This window comes from Bufo bufo, unplaced genomic scaffold, assembly GCF_905171765.1.
Source record: "Bufo bufo unplaced genomic scaffold, aBufBuf1.1, whole genome shotgun sequence".
In the NCBI taxonomy this organism is placed as follows: Eukaryota; Metazoa; Chordata; class Amphibia; order Anura; family Bufonidae; genus Bufo; species Bufo bufo.
In genome coordinates, this window is record NW_024401206.1 from 34,839 (window position 1) to 51,983 (window position 17,145).

At 47.1% G+C, this 17,145-nt stretch overlaps 1 protein-coding gene across 1 annotated transcript in view; it reads right to left on the reverse strand.

Annotated features, from left to right (window-relative positions):
* The window catches only part of LOC120985027 (protein EFR3 homolog B-like), a gene marked incomplete at its 3' end in the record, with an annotated part of 46,110 nt that extends 29,894 nt beyond the window's left edge, over positions 1-16,216 (reverse strand). Inside the window, 2 exon segments of the mRNA XM_040413476.1 lie at positions 14,414-14,541; positions 16,144-16,216. Coding sequence (XP_040269410.1) covers positions 14,414-14,520 — 107 coding nt within the window.
* Between the last annotated feature and the right edge of the window lie 929 nt (positions 16,217-17,145).

Here is a 17,145-nt window from a genome sequence, read left to right on the forward strand (position 1 = left end):
ACCTATGCCAAAGGAAACTCATTTGGCATATGGCGGGTGCATGGGGGCCTGTGGACTGTTTGCCGTGTACACTGGGAGCTCTGTCACTGCACACAGCAAATATGTGCAAATACAAGACTTATGGTGCCAGGTACAGTGCGACCCGTCTATCAATGCCAGCCATAGTGTGTTCCCTGGTGCCACACTAGATGCCACCTATGTGTCACCCACAATGTTCACTAGCCCCCCCGCTGTCAGCCAGAATCTCCTCATGCGTCACCTGCCCCATTCTCCTGACCTCCTCTGTCAAAGGTGGAGAAGAGCGGCGCCTGTGTACTACTGATCAATGCTGGACAATACTGCCTATGGGTCAGCCGTACATAGAAGCAACATTGTCTGCTCCTGAGAAGATACATTATCACCTGACTATTATATCTCCAGAAACCACGAGTGACACATAAGATCCCTACTGCTAAGGATAGAGAGGCAGGAGGACAACACCCATAGAAAGCCCCAGGAACATCACTAGATGGAAGGCGGTTATCTGTGGTGTTACATAGGACTGCAGGTGACATCTACTACATTATCTGTACTCAGAGAGTTATCACTGTGTTATCTGGGGTGTTACATAGGACTGCAGGTGACATCTACTACATTATCTGTACTCAGAGAGTTATCACTGTGTTATCTGTGGTGTTACATAGGACTGCAGGTGACATCTACTACATTATCTGTACTCAGAGAGTTATCACTGTGTTATCTGTGGTGTTACATAGGACTGCAGGTGACATCTACTACATTATCTGTACTCAGAGAGTTATCACTGTGTTATCTGTGGTGTTACATAGGACTGCAGGTGACATCTACTACATTATCTGTACTCAGAGAGTTATCACTGTGTTATCTGTGGTGTTACATAGGACTGCAGGTGACATCTACTACATTATCTGTACTCAGAGAGTTATCACTGTGTTATCTGTGGTGTTACATAGGACTGCAGGTGACATCTACTACATTATCTGTACTCAGAGAGTTATCACTGTGTTATCTGTGGTGTTACATAGGACTGCAGGTGACATCTACTACACTATCTGTACTCAGAGAGTTATCACCATGTTATCTGTGGTGTTACATAGGACTGCAGGTGACATCTACTACATTATCTGTTTTCAGAGAGTTATCACTGTGTTATCTGTGGTGTTACATAGGACTGCAAGTGACATCTACTACACTATCTGTACTCAGAGAGTTATTACTGTGTTATCTGTGGTGTTACATAGGACTGCAGGTGACATCTACTACATTATCTGTACTCAGAGAGTTATCTCTGTGTTATCTGTGGTGTTACATAGGACTGCAGGTGACATCTACTACATTATCTGTACTCAGAGAGTTATCACTGTGTTATCTGTGGTGTTACATAGGACTGCAGGTGACATCTACTACATTATCTGTACTCAGAGAGTTATCACTGTGTTATCTGTGGTGTTACATAGGACTGCAGGTGACATCTACTACATTATCTGTACTCAGAGAGTTATCCCTGTTTTATCTGTGGTGTTACATAGGACTGCAGGTGACATCTACTACATTATCTGTACTCAGAGAGTTATCACTGTGTTATCTGTGGTGTTACATAGGACTGCAGGTGACATCTACTACATTATCTGTACTCAGAGAGCTATCACTGTAATACATAGGACTGCAGGTTACATCTATTACATTATCTGTACTCAGAGAGCTATCATTGTGTTACCTGTGGTGTTACATAGGACTGCAGGTGACATCTACTACACTATCTGTACTCAGAGAGTTATCACTGTGTTATCTGTGGTGTTACATAGGACTGCAGGTGACATCTACTACACTATCTGTACTCAGAGCTATCACTGTGTTATCTGTGGTGTTACATAGGACTGCAGGTGACATCTACTACACTATCTGTACTCAGAGAGCTATCCCTGTGTTATCTCTGGTGTTACATAGGACTGCAGGTGATATCTACTACATTATCTGTACTCAGAGAGTTATTACTGTGTTATCTGTGCTGTTACATGGGACTGCAGGTGACGTCTACTACATTATCTGTACTCAGAGAGTTATTACTGTGTTACATAGGACTGCAACTATTCCGCAAACTTTACTGCGAACAATACACAATAAAAGACCCCTTCATAACAGAATATAGCGTCTTACTCTTGATGGCTAAACTTGAACTAGTGGAGGGAAGAGTTAAATAACAAATTCAACTCTGCTACATCCCTATCAATAACCAGCCTCCAGAATCATACCTTCTACTCCAGCACCTCATCTCCCCCCAAATGTTACCTTTTATATTCTATTCACATCCAAACAGCTGGCACAGGCTGGGCACTGCCAGTCGGGTATTAGTGAGGCGCACAGCGGCTGCAGGCTCTGCAGTGCAGGACATCTGCCAGCCACCTACAAGACAAGTCGGGGAGGGTGTAGTATGAGCAGATACCTGCACCAGCAACTCATCTTCACGAGCTGCACGTAGGTCCGGACGCAGGGCGAGGAGAGGGAGCCTCGAATGCCGCCTGGTGCTCTTCCCCAAAATGCACGGAGCATCTGCAGCAGAGGACGGCGCTGGATGTGCGCGGTGAACAGATGTGTGCCGGGCACGCAGGACTCAGCACTAATCCACAATCTGAGGGCATTAGGACAACGCAGCGGATGTGTGGCCATTTATTAAGCAGAAAGCATTAAATCTGGAGATACAAGAGCGGCATGACACAGAATCGAGGTGGGGGCGCAAACAGGGCACGCCCCGAAATCTCAGCGACCTTCTCCATGATTATCAACACAGTGTACACAGCGATTATCACACTGGCGGGGGCTGGGATAAGATAAAGGGTACGGAAAGGCAGGAGTGGGTCTCCTGATGGGAGGTGTAGTCCATATGGACATGGAGATTAATAAAACACACTGTCCATAGCACCCAATCACAGCGCAGCTCTCATTTCACAATCTGCTCTTGAAAATGAAAGCCGCTCTGTGATTGGTTACCTTTAAATTGTTACAACCATTGGTCGGACATTACCTTGTTACCAAAATTTGTGGAAATGCCCCAAACTCAACCTGGAACGCACGTATCAGGGAGGGATCCACGTAAGCCCCACCCATATCGGAGCGGCATTTGCAGTGGCTGTCTCTGAACATTTACGATGGTCCCAGCAAATTCTGGATTGTTACCGAGGATGGACTGCAGATGCCGCTCTGTGGAGACCTACAGTGCCTTAAAGAAGTATTCATACCCCTTGAACTTTTCCACATTTTTTCACATTACATCCACAAACTTATATGTTTTTTGGGGGGATTTTATGTGATCAACCAACACAGTAGCATGTACAGTATGTGTGAAGTGAAAAGAAAATGATACATGGTTTTCAAATTTTTTTATAAAAAAAAATCTGAAAAGTGTGGTGTACATTTGTGTTCAGCCCCCCTGTTTGAGAACATTAGTGATCAAACAGCATCATGAAAACCAAGGAACACACCAGACAGGTCAGGGATAAAGTGTAAAGCAGGGTTAGGTTATAAAGAAAGATCCCAAGCTCTGAACATCTCACTGTAGTGTTCAATCCATCATCTAAAAATGGAAGGAGTATGGCACAACTACAAACCTACCAGGACATGGCCGTCCACCTAAACTGAGAGCCCAGACAAGGAGAGCATTGATTAGAGAAGCAGCCAAGAGGCCCATGGTCATTCTGGAGGAGCTGCAGAGATCCACAGCTCAGGTGGGAGAATCTGTCCGCAGGACAACTAGTAGTCGTGTGCTCCACAAATCTGACCTTAATGGAAGAGTGGCAAGAAGAAAGACATTTTTGAAAGCAAGCCATAAGAAGTCCCGTTTGCCGTTAGCCACCAGCCATGTAGAGGACACAGCAAATATGTGGAAGAAGGTGCTTTGGTCAGAGGAGACCAAAGATGAACTTTTTGGCCTAAATGCAAAACGCATGTGTGGTGGAAAACTAACCCTGCACATCACCCAGAACACACCATCCTCACCGTGACACACGGTGGTGGCAGCATCATGATTTTATCTCAAGACACGAAGGCACCTATTGCTTAACCCTTTCTTTACTGAACCACACAGCAGCAAAGAAAAAACAATAACATAACCACCCATGGGCGGATGACCTCTCCCCTTAGCCCCAGTATAAAGGGAACTCCTCTCAAGTCATCTTCCTCTTCCTCAATATTCCACTGACCTGTTCTGTAGGTTGTTGGTGGTTTTATTCTAGAGTTTTTTCCCCTCTCTTTTGTTCTATAGCTACTCCCTCATTCGTTGTGTTTATGCGGTTGGATCTCCTCAATGGGAGATTTTTTCATATGTGTATATTGTAAACATTTTTCTCCTAGGCCCTGTTGTGCCCTGTGATCTGGGGGGGAGCTCTCTGTCTGTTGTACATCCGGCCGACCGCTTCTGCCGGTCGGTTACTCGCCCCTTACCTCTTGTAGCCTCCTGTGTGTCCCCATTGGCGCCATTACCTGTGGTTTCTCTTCATCCGCTCAGTCGCTCCCGAGATCTCGCGAATTTTTGCAGGATCTAGGGCGCCATCTTGCTTTTGCTGCGTCCGCTTTACACCATCGGCGTCCGAAGTCTCGCAGGATTTTGGACGCCATCTTCTACATCGCCACTCCGCTGTTGCATTCGGCGGGCGGCCTCTTCACTGCACGCATCCTACCGCAGATCCTCTGTTCAAGTGGGGTGACTAACCCTGCTTCTGGTTTGTGGGGGTCTGTTAATGTAGTGCTAGTGTCCGCATATTAGTCTTGTCTGCCCCATATCATAGGACTCCTACACCGGCTCATGGTAGCCCCAATCAGGGGGCCAACCCTCCTCCTCCATCTAGGCAAGGGGTTATGCCGGCATCAGGGGAAATATTACCTGTGGCCTCTGAGGCGCAGGCACTGGCCCTTCAACAATCAATATCAAATGCCATTATGACGGCCATGGGTTCCATGCCCTCTGTGTTAACTCACTCCATCTCCCAGGTTCTGCTTGCCAACCCATCATCTAGTATGGCCCCTAGCCCATCTCCCTTACCAGCCCCAACAGCCTCCAGAAATGATGATAATGATGGCTGAGTACCATCCCATGACGGCGCGCTGAGGTCGCGCAAACGAGCCTGTCCGCGCCAGGCACAACGAGCACGGCATTGGAAGTCGGCCCGGTCTCAACCCGAGTCCGATTCTGACTCCGTTAGAGAGTGAGGAGGAGGCTTTGATGGAATCTCCACGCGATTCCGAGGAAGAGGGCATTTACACGTCACCTAATCAAGTGGCATTGGTGTCATTCGCGCCTGGGTCACTACGACCTTCTACGGCCGAGTCGGCAACGACATCTGGTCCACCCGTTTCCCTTACGGATCCTACGGGCGACCCGTTATTTGACCCGGACTCCCTCCACCACCCTAGGTCTGCAGAATGGCTCCCGGCTCCTCATGTGTCCAGCTATTTGGAGACCATGGTCCGTAGACCCCTTAGTAAGGAGACACGGAATAAGCTCCGGGCCGAATGCTCGCGTCTGGCTATCCAAAACAAGGTGTGTGAAACACCGGTTGTGGACCCTAAAATGGTCCAGTTTCTGTCTAAATCGGAGTTTAGCCCCCGGAGAGGCCTAGATTCGGCCCTACGAGCTTGCCAGGACAAGCTGCTAGACATCCTGGGACCCCTAGCAAAAATATTTGATATGGCAGAATCTGCCAAAGCAGAGGGACAGCAAGTCAACCCAGAGGAGCTCCGTGGTTGGGTCCAAAGAGCCATTTGCATGGCAGGAAATGCAAATACGTTGCTGGCTATCGAGCGACGCAAGGCCATTTTGATGAAAATTGAGCCTAAGCTAACCAATATGTCCCTAACAGAGTCAGGGAAGGAGGCTCAGGGTTTTCTCTTTGGAGACCCGTTTATAAAAGGAGCTTGGGAAGTTCATAGGAACCTTCCCTGGATAAGGCGCAGACATCCATGCGTAGGGTCTTCAGCTGTAAGGTTTCCTCCAGGGCCGGCAGTGCAAGGGTCCGTCTGTCCGGCCGCTCCTTCTTTCAGACCCGCTTCGAGGCTCCTTCCCATCCTACCGATCTTCTGGTCAAGACCCAAGACATCATCCGTCCTTTTTCCCATCCCGTGGCGCTACAAGACGAGGGAGGTCATATAGAGGAAATCCGAATCTCAGACGTCCCTTCGGTAAGTCTCCCACCTCGTCTCCTTTCTTCAGACAATTATGTCGGGGGCAGATTCCAACATTTTACTCATGTTTGGGCATCCATTACCAGCGACCCGTGGGTTTTAACCACGATTCGAGGCTTTCACATAGAACTAGTGGGGCCTCCGCTAGTGATTTCCCCGCTTCATCCCACAATCCGGTCTCAAGCTTCGCAATTCCTCATAGACACAGAATTGCAAGTCTTATACCTCAAGGGAGCCGTGGAGCTGGCGCCTCCCGCTGGGGTGATCAGCAATATTTTTCTCGTCGAGAAGAAAGGGGGTCATCATCGCCCCGTCATCAACCTTAAGGCTCTGAATGCCTTCGTCAGGTATCGGCATTTCAAAATGGAGGGCATCCACCTTCTAAGGGACATGCTTCTTCCAGGCGATTGGATGGCGAAGCTAGACCTCAGGGATGCATACTTGACGGTCCCGGTTGCACCCTTCTCCAGGGATCTGCTCCAGTTTCGTTGGTAAGGGACCATTTGGCATTTCACGTGCCTTCCCTTTGGCCTTTCGTCCGCCCCCTGGTGTTTCACCAAACTCATGCGTCCTGTTGTGGCATGGCTCCGCAGTCGAGGGGTGAGACTTATAATTTACCTGGACGACATTCTGATTATGGCCAGGGACCGTGCTACCCTCCAGACCCATCTCCAGATGTCCATGTACCTCATCTCCCCCTTGGGGTTCATAATCAACCGCGAGAAGTCCTGTCTTACTCCGTCCCGAACCATGGAGTTTCTCGGTTTTCATGGTGGACTCTGCCTCTTTGACACTCAGCCTCCCATCAGCGAAGGTCCGGACGATTCGCAAGGAGTTGCGCCGCACCCTGACTTTATCGCAGATCTCCCTTCGGCATCTGGCCCGGGTGATAGGTCTCCTATCATCTTCAATCCAAGCTATCTTCCCGGCACCTCTGCATTATCGAGCTCTCCAACGACTCAAGATCGCCCACCTGCAGGTGGGGCTTCGTATGCGGATCTGATCTCCTTGGATTCAGAAATGCGGGACGAGTTGGAATGGTGGATTGGCACTCTTTCCGCATGGAACGGCAGAACAATCTTCGGCTCGCAACTAGATATAATAGTGGAGTCGGATGCCAGTCTCCACGGCTGGGAAGCCCACTGCGAGGGAGTATCCACCGGAGGCCCATGGTCAGCAATAGAGTCCCATCTACACATCAACGCTCTGGAACTCCTGGCAGGTTCTTTTGCGATTCGCAGCTTCAACAGTGGGAGGGCCAGGGCATGTATCCGCCTCCGGATGGACAACGTCTCCGCGATTCGCTATATCAACTCCATGGGGGGTACCCGCTCCACCATGTTGACACACTTGGCGAAGGACTTCTGGGATTATTGCCTGATCAACAACATCTCGGTAGTGGCGGAATATCTTCCCGGTCTACACAACACGTTGGACGATTGGAACTCTCGTTACATTACAGATGCCAGAGACTGGAAATTAGATGTGGAGGTATTCTCTGCCATTGCGTCGCGTTGGGGTCCGTTCTCTATCGACCTCTTTGCGTCTCGCTGGAACGCCCAACTTCCCAGATATTTCAGTTGGAGGCCAGATCCGACCGCGGAGGCGGTGGACGCGTTTCTTCAACAATGGTCAGACGATTTGCTCTATGCCTTCCCGCCGTTTTCCCTTATCCCGCGGGTCCTAGCCAATGTGTGTCGCCAAACATCAGAGCTTGTTCTAATCCTACCTTTTTGGGGGACCCAATCTTGGTTCCCGCAGCTGTTGGAGCTTCTGGTGGACGAACCCCTATTGCTTCCCATTCGGTCGACTCTGTTGTTGGGTACAATGAATCAGCCGCATCCTTTGCCTCTGGAGGGCTCCTTGCGTCTGCTGACCTGCAGAGTATCGGGGTGTCCTGGCAAACCCCGGGAATTTCAGAGACAGCTAGATTCCTGTTGGAAAACGCGTGGGCCCCTGGAACCAGAAGAGCCTATCGGGCGGCTTGGCAGTCTTGGGCTAGTTGGTGCTGCCTTCGGAACCTAGGTCCCACTGATGCAGCTGTGAATGATGTTATCCAGTTCCTCACCTCTCTCTACGAGGAGGGCAAGGCCTATCGCACTATTAATGTGTTTAGGTCAGCTATTTCCTCCGGCCATAGAGGGTTTGAGGGTTGTCCTGCTGGGCGCCACCCTCTGGTATGTCGGTTGCTCAAGGGTTCCCGCCTCGCTTGGCCTCCTAGGCCTTGCTTTACTAGTTCTTGGGACGTCTCCACGGTTTTGTCATTCCTTTCGGCTTGGCCGGCTAATGAGGTTTTGTCACTTCGCCAATTGTCGGCCAAGTTGGTCACTCTCTTTTGTCTTATCTCATGCAAGAGAGTTTCGGATGTCTGAGCTTTGGATCACGACGCCCGGTCATTCACTCCGGATGGGGTGACATTTAACATTTCTCGACGTACAAAGACCAATATCAGTTCGGTCTCTTATCCGGCTTTTCCTTCGTCGGTGGCGCTCTGTCCGGTTGCATGTCTGAAGGAGTACGAGTCCAGGACTCAGTTGCTACGATCCCCGTCCGCTTCACAGTTGTTCATTTCATTCCGTAGACCATATGCTCCGGTTACCTCGGTCACACTGTCACGGTGGGTGAAGTGGATTCTATCACTGTCGGGTATAGACACCTCTATCTTTACAGCGCATTCCGTTCGTGGGGCTTCCGCCATGGCTTTGGCTGTGTCAGGTGCGCGCCTGGAGTAGGTCATGAAGTTAGCGGACTGGTCGCGAGTCTCCACTTTTAGAGAGTTTTATTTCAGACCGGATCCTCATGTGTTCGCCTCTATTATTAACCGGCTTTAAACTAGCAATAGGAGCCTCCGTGTCTTGAGATAAAATTGTATGATTTTCCTAGTTTATGACGTAAAGTCATGATTTTATGAAAGACACGGAGGCGAGTATTGACCCACCAATTTTTTTCCTCCTCTATTGGGTTTTGCATCATACTGACCTTCCGTGGTATATTTTCTGATATGTTTTCCTCATTTGGCTTTTGTATTATATTTTCTGATGTATATGCTTAATTATGATTGCACTTTGTTTACCGGTTCTAGGGTTGATAATGCAGACGTCTTGATTGCGTTCTCTCCACTATTTACCTGTTTTCTTTCTTCTCAAGGTTGATTCTGGAGAACATCGGATGGAAGATTGATTCCCTACAACTACATATACGGATGGTGTTTCGCTTTTAGGTTCACCGTTTCGGTTGTTTAAGACGGTTTCGTCTTCGGTTCAAGTTGATCGGTTCCTTCAGGTGACGTTTGTTCCGGTTTTTCCTTTGAGGAGGGTGTCAAGTCGACAAAGAAAGAGGAAGATGACTTGAGAGGAGTTCCCTTTATACTGGGGCTAAGGGGAGGGGTTTCCGCCCATGGGTGGTTATGTTATTGTTTTTTCTTTGCTGCTGTGTGGTTCAGTAAAGAAAGGGTTAAGCAATACTCGCCTCCGTGTCGTTGATAAAATCATGACTTTACATCATAAACTAGTAAAATCATGCAATTTTTAATTTATGAAATGTTTTGAAAAAACCATGTATCATTTTCTGTTCACTTCAAAAATACTTGATACTTTGTGTTGGTCTATTACATAAAATCCCAATAAAATACATTTTAGTTTGTGGGTGTAACGTAAAAAATTTTGGAAAAGTTCAAGGGGTCTGAATACTTTTTCAAGGCACTGTAGCCTTAGACAACTTCATAAATCAGTCCTTATGGAATATCCACCGGGTGGTGGGGGTTTAACCATTGGAAGGTACACGGAAAGCAAGAGCGGCTCCAGGGTTATGTGGGTCCCTGGTGGATGGAGTCACTGTGCCATAGTCGAATTAGTAGAGACTGACTCGGACGCAAAGTGGGTGGGGTTTATTTAAACCCCACCCATAAGTGGGCATTTCCCGCTAGGATGGATTTTTGCCACATTTTTTTTCTGCATTTTCTGCCTCTTTGAGTACATATATTTTTCCATCATTTCTACTAAAGGACAGGGGAAAAAATGCCACATGTGAACAGACCCTAAGAAGGAGAGAAAGCAGCTGTACGCTACCATGGTTGTAATTTGACCATTCTACATCAGCACTTCTGTGACTGCTCTTATTATTTGCAAGATGAGCTGTAGTTTTTTGGGCGCCATTTTTACATACACATAATTGAGCATTTCAATGTATAATCACTTTTATTATTGGTTAAACGCATAAAAAAAGTTAATTGCACCATTTTTATCTGTGCATTTACTAATCACTATAAATAATGTGATGGTGGAAGGACACCAGATAAGTCTATGCGAGAGCAATGCAGCTTGCAGCAAACCAATAATTTTTCTGCTTCTCATAGACAGCAGTGCAGTCTGTGGCTCATCACTAGTGTTTCTGCTTCTCATAGACAGCAGTGCAGTCTGTGGCTCATCACTAGTGTTTCTGCCTCTCATAGACAGCAGTGCAGCCTGTGGCTCATCACTAGTGTTTCTGCCTCTCATAGACAGGAGTGCAGTCTGTGGCTCATCACTAGTGTTTATACCTCTCATAGACAGCAGTGCAGCCTGTGGCTCATCACTAGTGTTTCTGCTTCTCGTAGACAGCAGTGCAGTCTGTGGCTCATCACTAGTGTTTCTGCTTCTCATAGACAGCAGTGCAGTCTGTGGCTCATCACTAGTGTTTCTGCTTCTCATAGACAGCAGTGCAGTCTGTGGCTCATCACTAGTGTTTCTGCTTCTCATAGACAGCAGTGCAGCCTGTGGCTCATCACTAGTGTTTATACCTCTCATAGACAGCAGTGCAGTCTGTGGCTCATCACTAGTGTTTCTGCTTCTCATAGACAGCAGTGCAGCCTGTGGCTCATCACTAGTGTTTATACCTCTCATAGACAGGAGTGCAGTCTGTGGCTCATCACTAGTGTTTCTACCTCTCATAGACAGCAGTGCAGTCTGTGGCTCATCACTAGTGTTTCTGCCTCTCATAGACAGCAGTGCAGTCTGTGGCTCATCACTAGTGTTTCTGCTTCTCATAGACAGCAGTGCAGTCTGTGGCTCATCACTAGTGTTTCTACCTCTCATAGACAGCAGTGCAGTCTGTGGCTCATCACCAGTGTTTATACCTTTCATAGACAGGAGTGCAGTCTGTGGCTCATCACTAGTGTTTATACCTCTTATAGACAGCAGTGCAGTCTGTGGCTCATCACTAGTGTTTCTGCTTCTCATAGACAGCAGTGCAGTCTGTGGCTCATCACTAGTGTTTCTGCCTCTCATAGACAGCAGTGCAGCCTGTGGCTCATCACTAGTGTTTTTACCTCTCATAGACAGCAGTGCAGCCTGTGGCTCATCACTAGTGTTTCTGCCTCTCATAGACAGCAGTACAGTCTGTGGCTCATCACTAGTGTTTATACCTCTCATAGACAGGAGTGCAGCCTGTGGCTCATCACTAGTGTTTCTGTCTCTCATAGACGGCAGTGCAGTCTGTGGCTCATCACTAGTGTTTATACCTCTCATAGACAGCAGTGCAGTCTGTGGCTCATCACTAGTGTTTCTGCCTCTCATAGACGGCAGTGCAGTCTGTGGCTCATCACTAGTGTTTCTACCTCTCATAGACAGCAGTGCAGCCTGTGGCTCATCACTAGTGTTTCTACCTCTCATAGACAGGAGTGCAGCCTGTGGCTCATCACTAGTGTTTCTGTCTCTCATAGACGGCAGTGCAGTCTGTGGCTCATCACTAGTGTTTATACCTCTCATAGACAGCAGTGCAGTCTGTGGCTCATCACTAGTGTTTATACCTCTCATAGACAGGAGTACAGTCTGTGGCTCATCACTAGTGTTTCTGCTTCTCATAGACAGCAGTGCAGTCTGTGGCTCATCACTAGTGTTTCTGCTTCTCATAGACAGCAGTGCAGTCTGTGGCTCATCACTAGTGTTTCTGCCTCTCATAGACAGGAGTGCAGTCTGTGGCTCATCACTAGTGTTTATACCTCTCATAGACAGCAGTGCAGTCTGTGGCTCATCACTAGTGTTTCTACCTCTCATAGACAGCAGTGCAGTCTGTGGCTCATCACTAGTGTTTCTGCCTCTCATAGACAGCAGTGCAGTCTGTGGCTCATCACTAGTGTTTCTGCTTCTCATAGACAGCAGTGCAGTCTGTGGCTCATCACTAGTGTTTCTGCTTCTCATAGACAGCAGTGCAGTCTGTGGCTCATCACTAGTGTTTCTACCTCTCATAGACAGCAGTGCAGTCTGTGGCTCATCACTAGTGTTTCTTCTTCTCATAGACAGCAGTGCAGTCTGTGGCTCATCACTAGTGTTTCTTCCTCTCACAGACAGGAGTGCAGTCTGTGGCTCATCACTAGTGTTTCTGCCTCTCATAGACAGCAGTGCAGTCTGTGGCTCATCACTAGTGTTTCTTCCTCTCACAGACAGGAGTGCAGTCTGTGACTCATCACTAGTGTTTCTTCCTCTCATAGACAGAAGTGCAGTCTGTGGCTCATCACTAGTGTTTATTCCTCTCATAGACAGCAGTGCAGCCTGTGGCTCATCACTAGTGTTTCTGCCTCTCATAGACAGCAGTGCAGTCTGTGGCTCATCACTAGTGTTTCTTCCTCTCACAGACAGGAGTGCAGTCTGTGGCTCATCACTAGTGTTTCTGCCTCTCATAGACAGCAGTGCAGTCTGTGACTCATCACTAGTGTTTCTTCCTCTCATAGACAGCAGTGCAGCCTGTGGCTCATCACTAGTGTTTATACCTCTCATAGACAGCAGTGCAGCCTGTGGCTCATCACTAGTGTTTCTGCCTCTCATAGACAGCAGTGCAGCCTGTGGCTCATCACTAGTGTTTCTGCTTCTCATAGACAGCAGTGCAGCCTGTGGCCTCACCGCTAGTGTTTCTACCTCTCATAGACAGCAGTGCAGTCTGTGGCTCATCACTAGTGTTCCTGCCTCTCATAGACAGCAGTACAGTCTGTGGCTCATCACTAGTGTTTATACCTCTCATAGACAGCAGTGCAGCCTGTGGCTCATCACTAGTGTTTCTTCCTCTCATAGACAGCAGTGCAGCCTGTGGCTCATCACTAGTGTTTATACCTCTCATAGACAGCAGTGCAGTCTGTGGCTCATCACTAGTGTTTCTGCTTCTCATAGACAGCAGTGCAGTCTGTGGCTCATCACTAGTGTTTCTTCCTCCCACAGACAGCAGTTTAGGCTGTGACCATTGTTAGTGTTACTGTCTCCTGAGATACCAGCAAACACCTGCCACAAGATGATTATGAAGATGAATATAATTTAAATACAGAGGGGTCCTCGGAGCACCGTCAAATTGTTGGGATTGCCCCCTCAACAAAGAACACACTCACACACACGAGTTGTACTAAATGACTGGACATAGAACCTACAGGGGAATTTCCCGGTGGGCCGATGCTCAGCAGGCCGCCCGAACCCTCCTCACAGCCGTGTACATAGTGATCTAATGCTCTCAGCATGAACTAATGGTACCTGACCACCTGCCGCAGGTGCCCTTCTGAATTCAACTGCATCGCCATCCTCATGACGGTAATACAGTTGAATACTGTGGCGAGTGCGACAAGATTTTGTGCTGCATTGTGGTATTTGGTTCTGCTCGGGCGGTATTTTTTTGCTGCACTACGGTACTCCTAGCCCCTCCTACTAAAGCTGCACCAACCTATTTGTGTTGCTCCACCGTTAATTGGGTCCCGCCTACAACATGGGGACACTTTAAGTTCTCAGTCCATCCCTAGTAATACATCTTACAAGTTAATCTCTGCTGGGTTGCCCAATAGGATTTCATAACCCGTATTTCCTTCTGCCTTGAATTCTCTGGACTATTTTTGATCAATTATGGATAATCTGGATTTCTGATCCATCGGTTGTGGCACTAAGGGCATTTTATATAATATCTAGTGTCTGATAACCACCTTGTTAGACTATAGGGGGAAGAAACAGAATGCCTCCTCCTCCAAAAGCTCACCTCTCCAGATTGTCACATTTACAGAAACTAGGATATGCCTCCAACCCATGCGTAACATTCACTGCTGTTGAAGTGCAAGTCAAGATAGGGCTGGGACCCCTCTCGCCAGGGGCCACAAAACATCTATGTGGTCCACACACCCTTGGGTCATATAGCCCCCATGCAGCTGGTATCATGAGCTAGAATCATAATGTGGTCCTGAAATTACAGTGCACAAAGTCAGGGGTGGAGATCGTACCCATAGCGGTGCCTGGACACATCCCTGCTGAGCCGCTCCGAGAGGTAGGCACCAATGCGATCCAGTTTTTCTGGGGCTGAAAGTGCGTAGAAGGTCAACTTCTCCATGTTCGCTTTGACCAGACCATCCTGTAGAGGGCAGATGACCACAACATGATCCATTACAGACTAATACCATATAACAGAAAACAAAAGTCTATCATGACCTGAGGGTGCTGAAGGGGCCCATTCCAAGTTTTGCCATGGGGCTTAATGGGGGTCACTTATTACAACCCTGGTAGCAGCTAAGACAAAGCTGAATTCTCCATCTTGTACTGGTTTAGAGGGGCAGATATCTTATTCTCCATTCAAGACTAAAGCTAAATCCATAGTCCTGTTGGTGTCCTAATCCCAGGGGGAGATCAGATCACTATTTTATAGCTAGAGCTCCACTGTTAGGCCACATGACAGCGGGGTGGTGCTAAAATGCGGTCGGTTTCTAAGGACAAACTGCAGAATTTTAAATGCTGCTTTTTATGTGATAAAGGATAAGAAAATCTCACAACTGGTCCCAAAAAGGTAACTAAAATGTACGTAATAATAATAAACATTACAGGAAAACCTAAACTGGATCCAATGTAAAGGATATAATAATAATAATATTAAGTATCATATGCTATGAATTAATATATTATATATAAGCAGTATGGTTATAGTAGTATAAGATAGTTTTATATAGTGTAATACAGCAAAATGTAATACAGTCAAATATTTGTGCTGGGGGGGGTGGACAAGAAAACAACCCAAAAAGCTCATTTCCGATTGATGAAAGTTATATCACATTTATATAATAGAATCTAATTTCATCCAGCATAATAGAATGTAGGATAATAAAGTATAAACTAAAGCATCATGTAGGTTAATTAAAAAAATATAATAAGGTATAATATAAAAGGGCTGTGTGCACATCTCGTCACCTGTATGTCATCAGCATAATACACCGTTCGACATCAAATAGTGCAGTAGACTAAACTGTTCTATCATGTAGTGTAATGAGATATAATATAATCTAGTATAATGTGGTATAATATAACGTAGTAGATTATACTGTAATGCAAAATGTAATGTAGCAGACTATACTGTAATATATTGCGGTATTAATACAGTAGAATATACTGTAATATCATTTAAAGGGGTTATCCAAGCCCCATAATGCCTGGGCACCTCATACAGGTTATACTCACCCGGGTCGCTCCAGGGAGGGGACTCCCTAGCGCCACCCCCAATGCTAGGAAGGCTCGCCCCTGTGGTGGCCTGCTATTGGCTGCAACGGGCAGATGCAGTGGCGGCTCTGCAGGCTTCAGAAGCAACGCGGGAGCAGGGTAAGTATGACCTGTATAAGTATGCCTGTCACGGACCAAAAATACGGCCATGTGAATGGGGCCTAATGATGTGAAGGATTTCTCCACCGACCTTCCAATGTCAGGTGACCTGTGCAGACCTGTGTACACTGCTCGGAAGCTGACTGTCGGTGGGACTGCCTGGATATTCAACCAAATGACTCAAGAAATGTTGTTTATTTAGTAAATAGCGCCCGCTTTCGTCTTCAGGCAGTGATTAGTATTGCAACTTAGCCCCATGTAAGCGAGTTCGCCTGCAATACCTGACACATCCTGCAGACAGGAGGGGGTGCTGTTTCTTGGAAAACAAAAACAAAATTAGAAAAAAACACAGATTACCCAAAATGCTCACCTCTGAATCCTCCGGGAAGATATTGTCCACGAGTCTTTTGTAGCGAGGACGCAGCGCTCCACAGCAGCCACACACACCTGGAGGAGAAGACAGCCATTAATACAGGGAACGGATGGTCACCTGTGAGGACGACTACGACCATGACAGTGACCACTAACAACCGCCAAAAAAGTGTGATACAGGCAAGTCTGGTGATCCTACTCTTCTACTGAACTGCCTGTGTCAGTCTTTAGTAGTTCTGGCATTCTATTCATGAACTGTAGATCTTCCAAGCCCACTCATGGAGACCATGTTTGTTCCTTAGAGCTGCAGTCACTGTGACTAATCCACTGCTATGGGGGGGGGGATCTGTGACTAATACATTGTTATAGGGGGGGATCTGTGACTAATACATCGTTATAGGGGGATCTGTGACTGATACATTGTTATAGGGGGATCTGTGACTGATACATTGTTATAGGGGGATCTGTGACTGATACATTGTTATAGGGGATCTGTGACTGATACATTGTTATAGGGGGATCTGTGACTGATACATTGTTATAGGGGGATCTGTGACTGATACATTGTTATAGGGGGGATCTGTGACTGATACATTGTTATAGGGGGATCTGTGACTGATACATTGTTATAGGGGGGATCTGTGTCTGATACATTGTTATAGGGGGATCTGTGACTGATACATTGTTATAGGGGGGATCTGTGACTAATACATTGTTATAGGGGGGGATCTGTGACTAATACATCGTTATAGGGGGATCTGTGACTGATACATTGTTATAGGGGGATCTGTGTCTGATACATTGTTATAGGGGGATCTGTGACTGATACATTGTTATAGGGGGATCTGTGACTGATACATTGTTATAGGGGGATCTGTGACTGATACATTGTTATAGGGGGATCTGTGACTGATACATTGTTATAGGGGGATCTGTGACTGATACATTGTTATAGGGGGATCTGTGACTGATACATTGTTATAGGGGATCTGTGACTGAT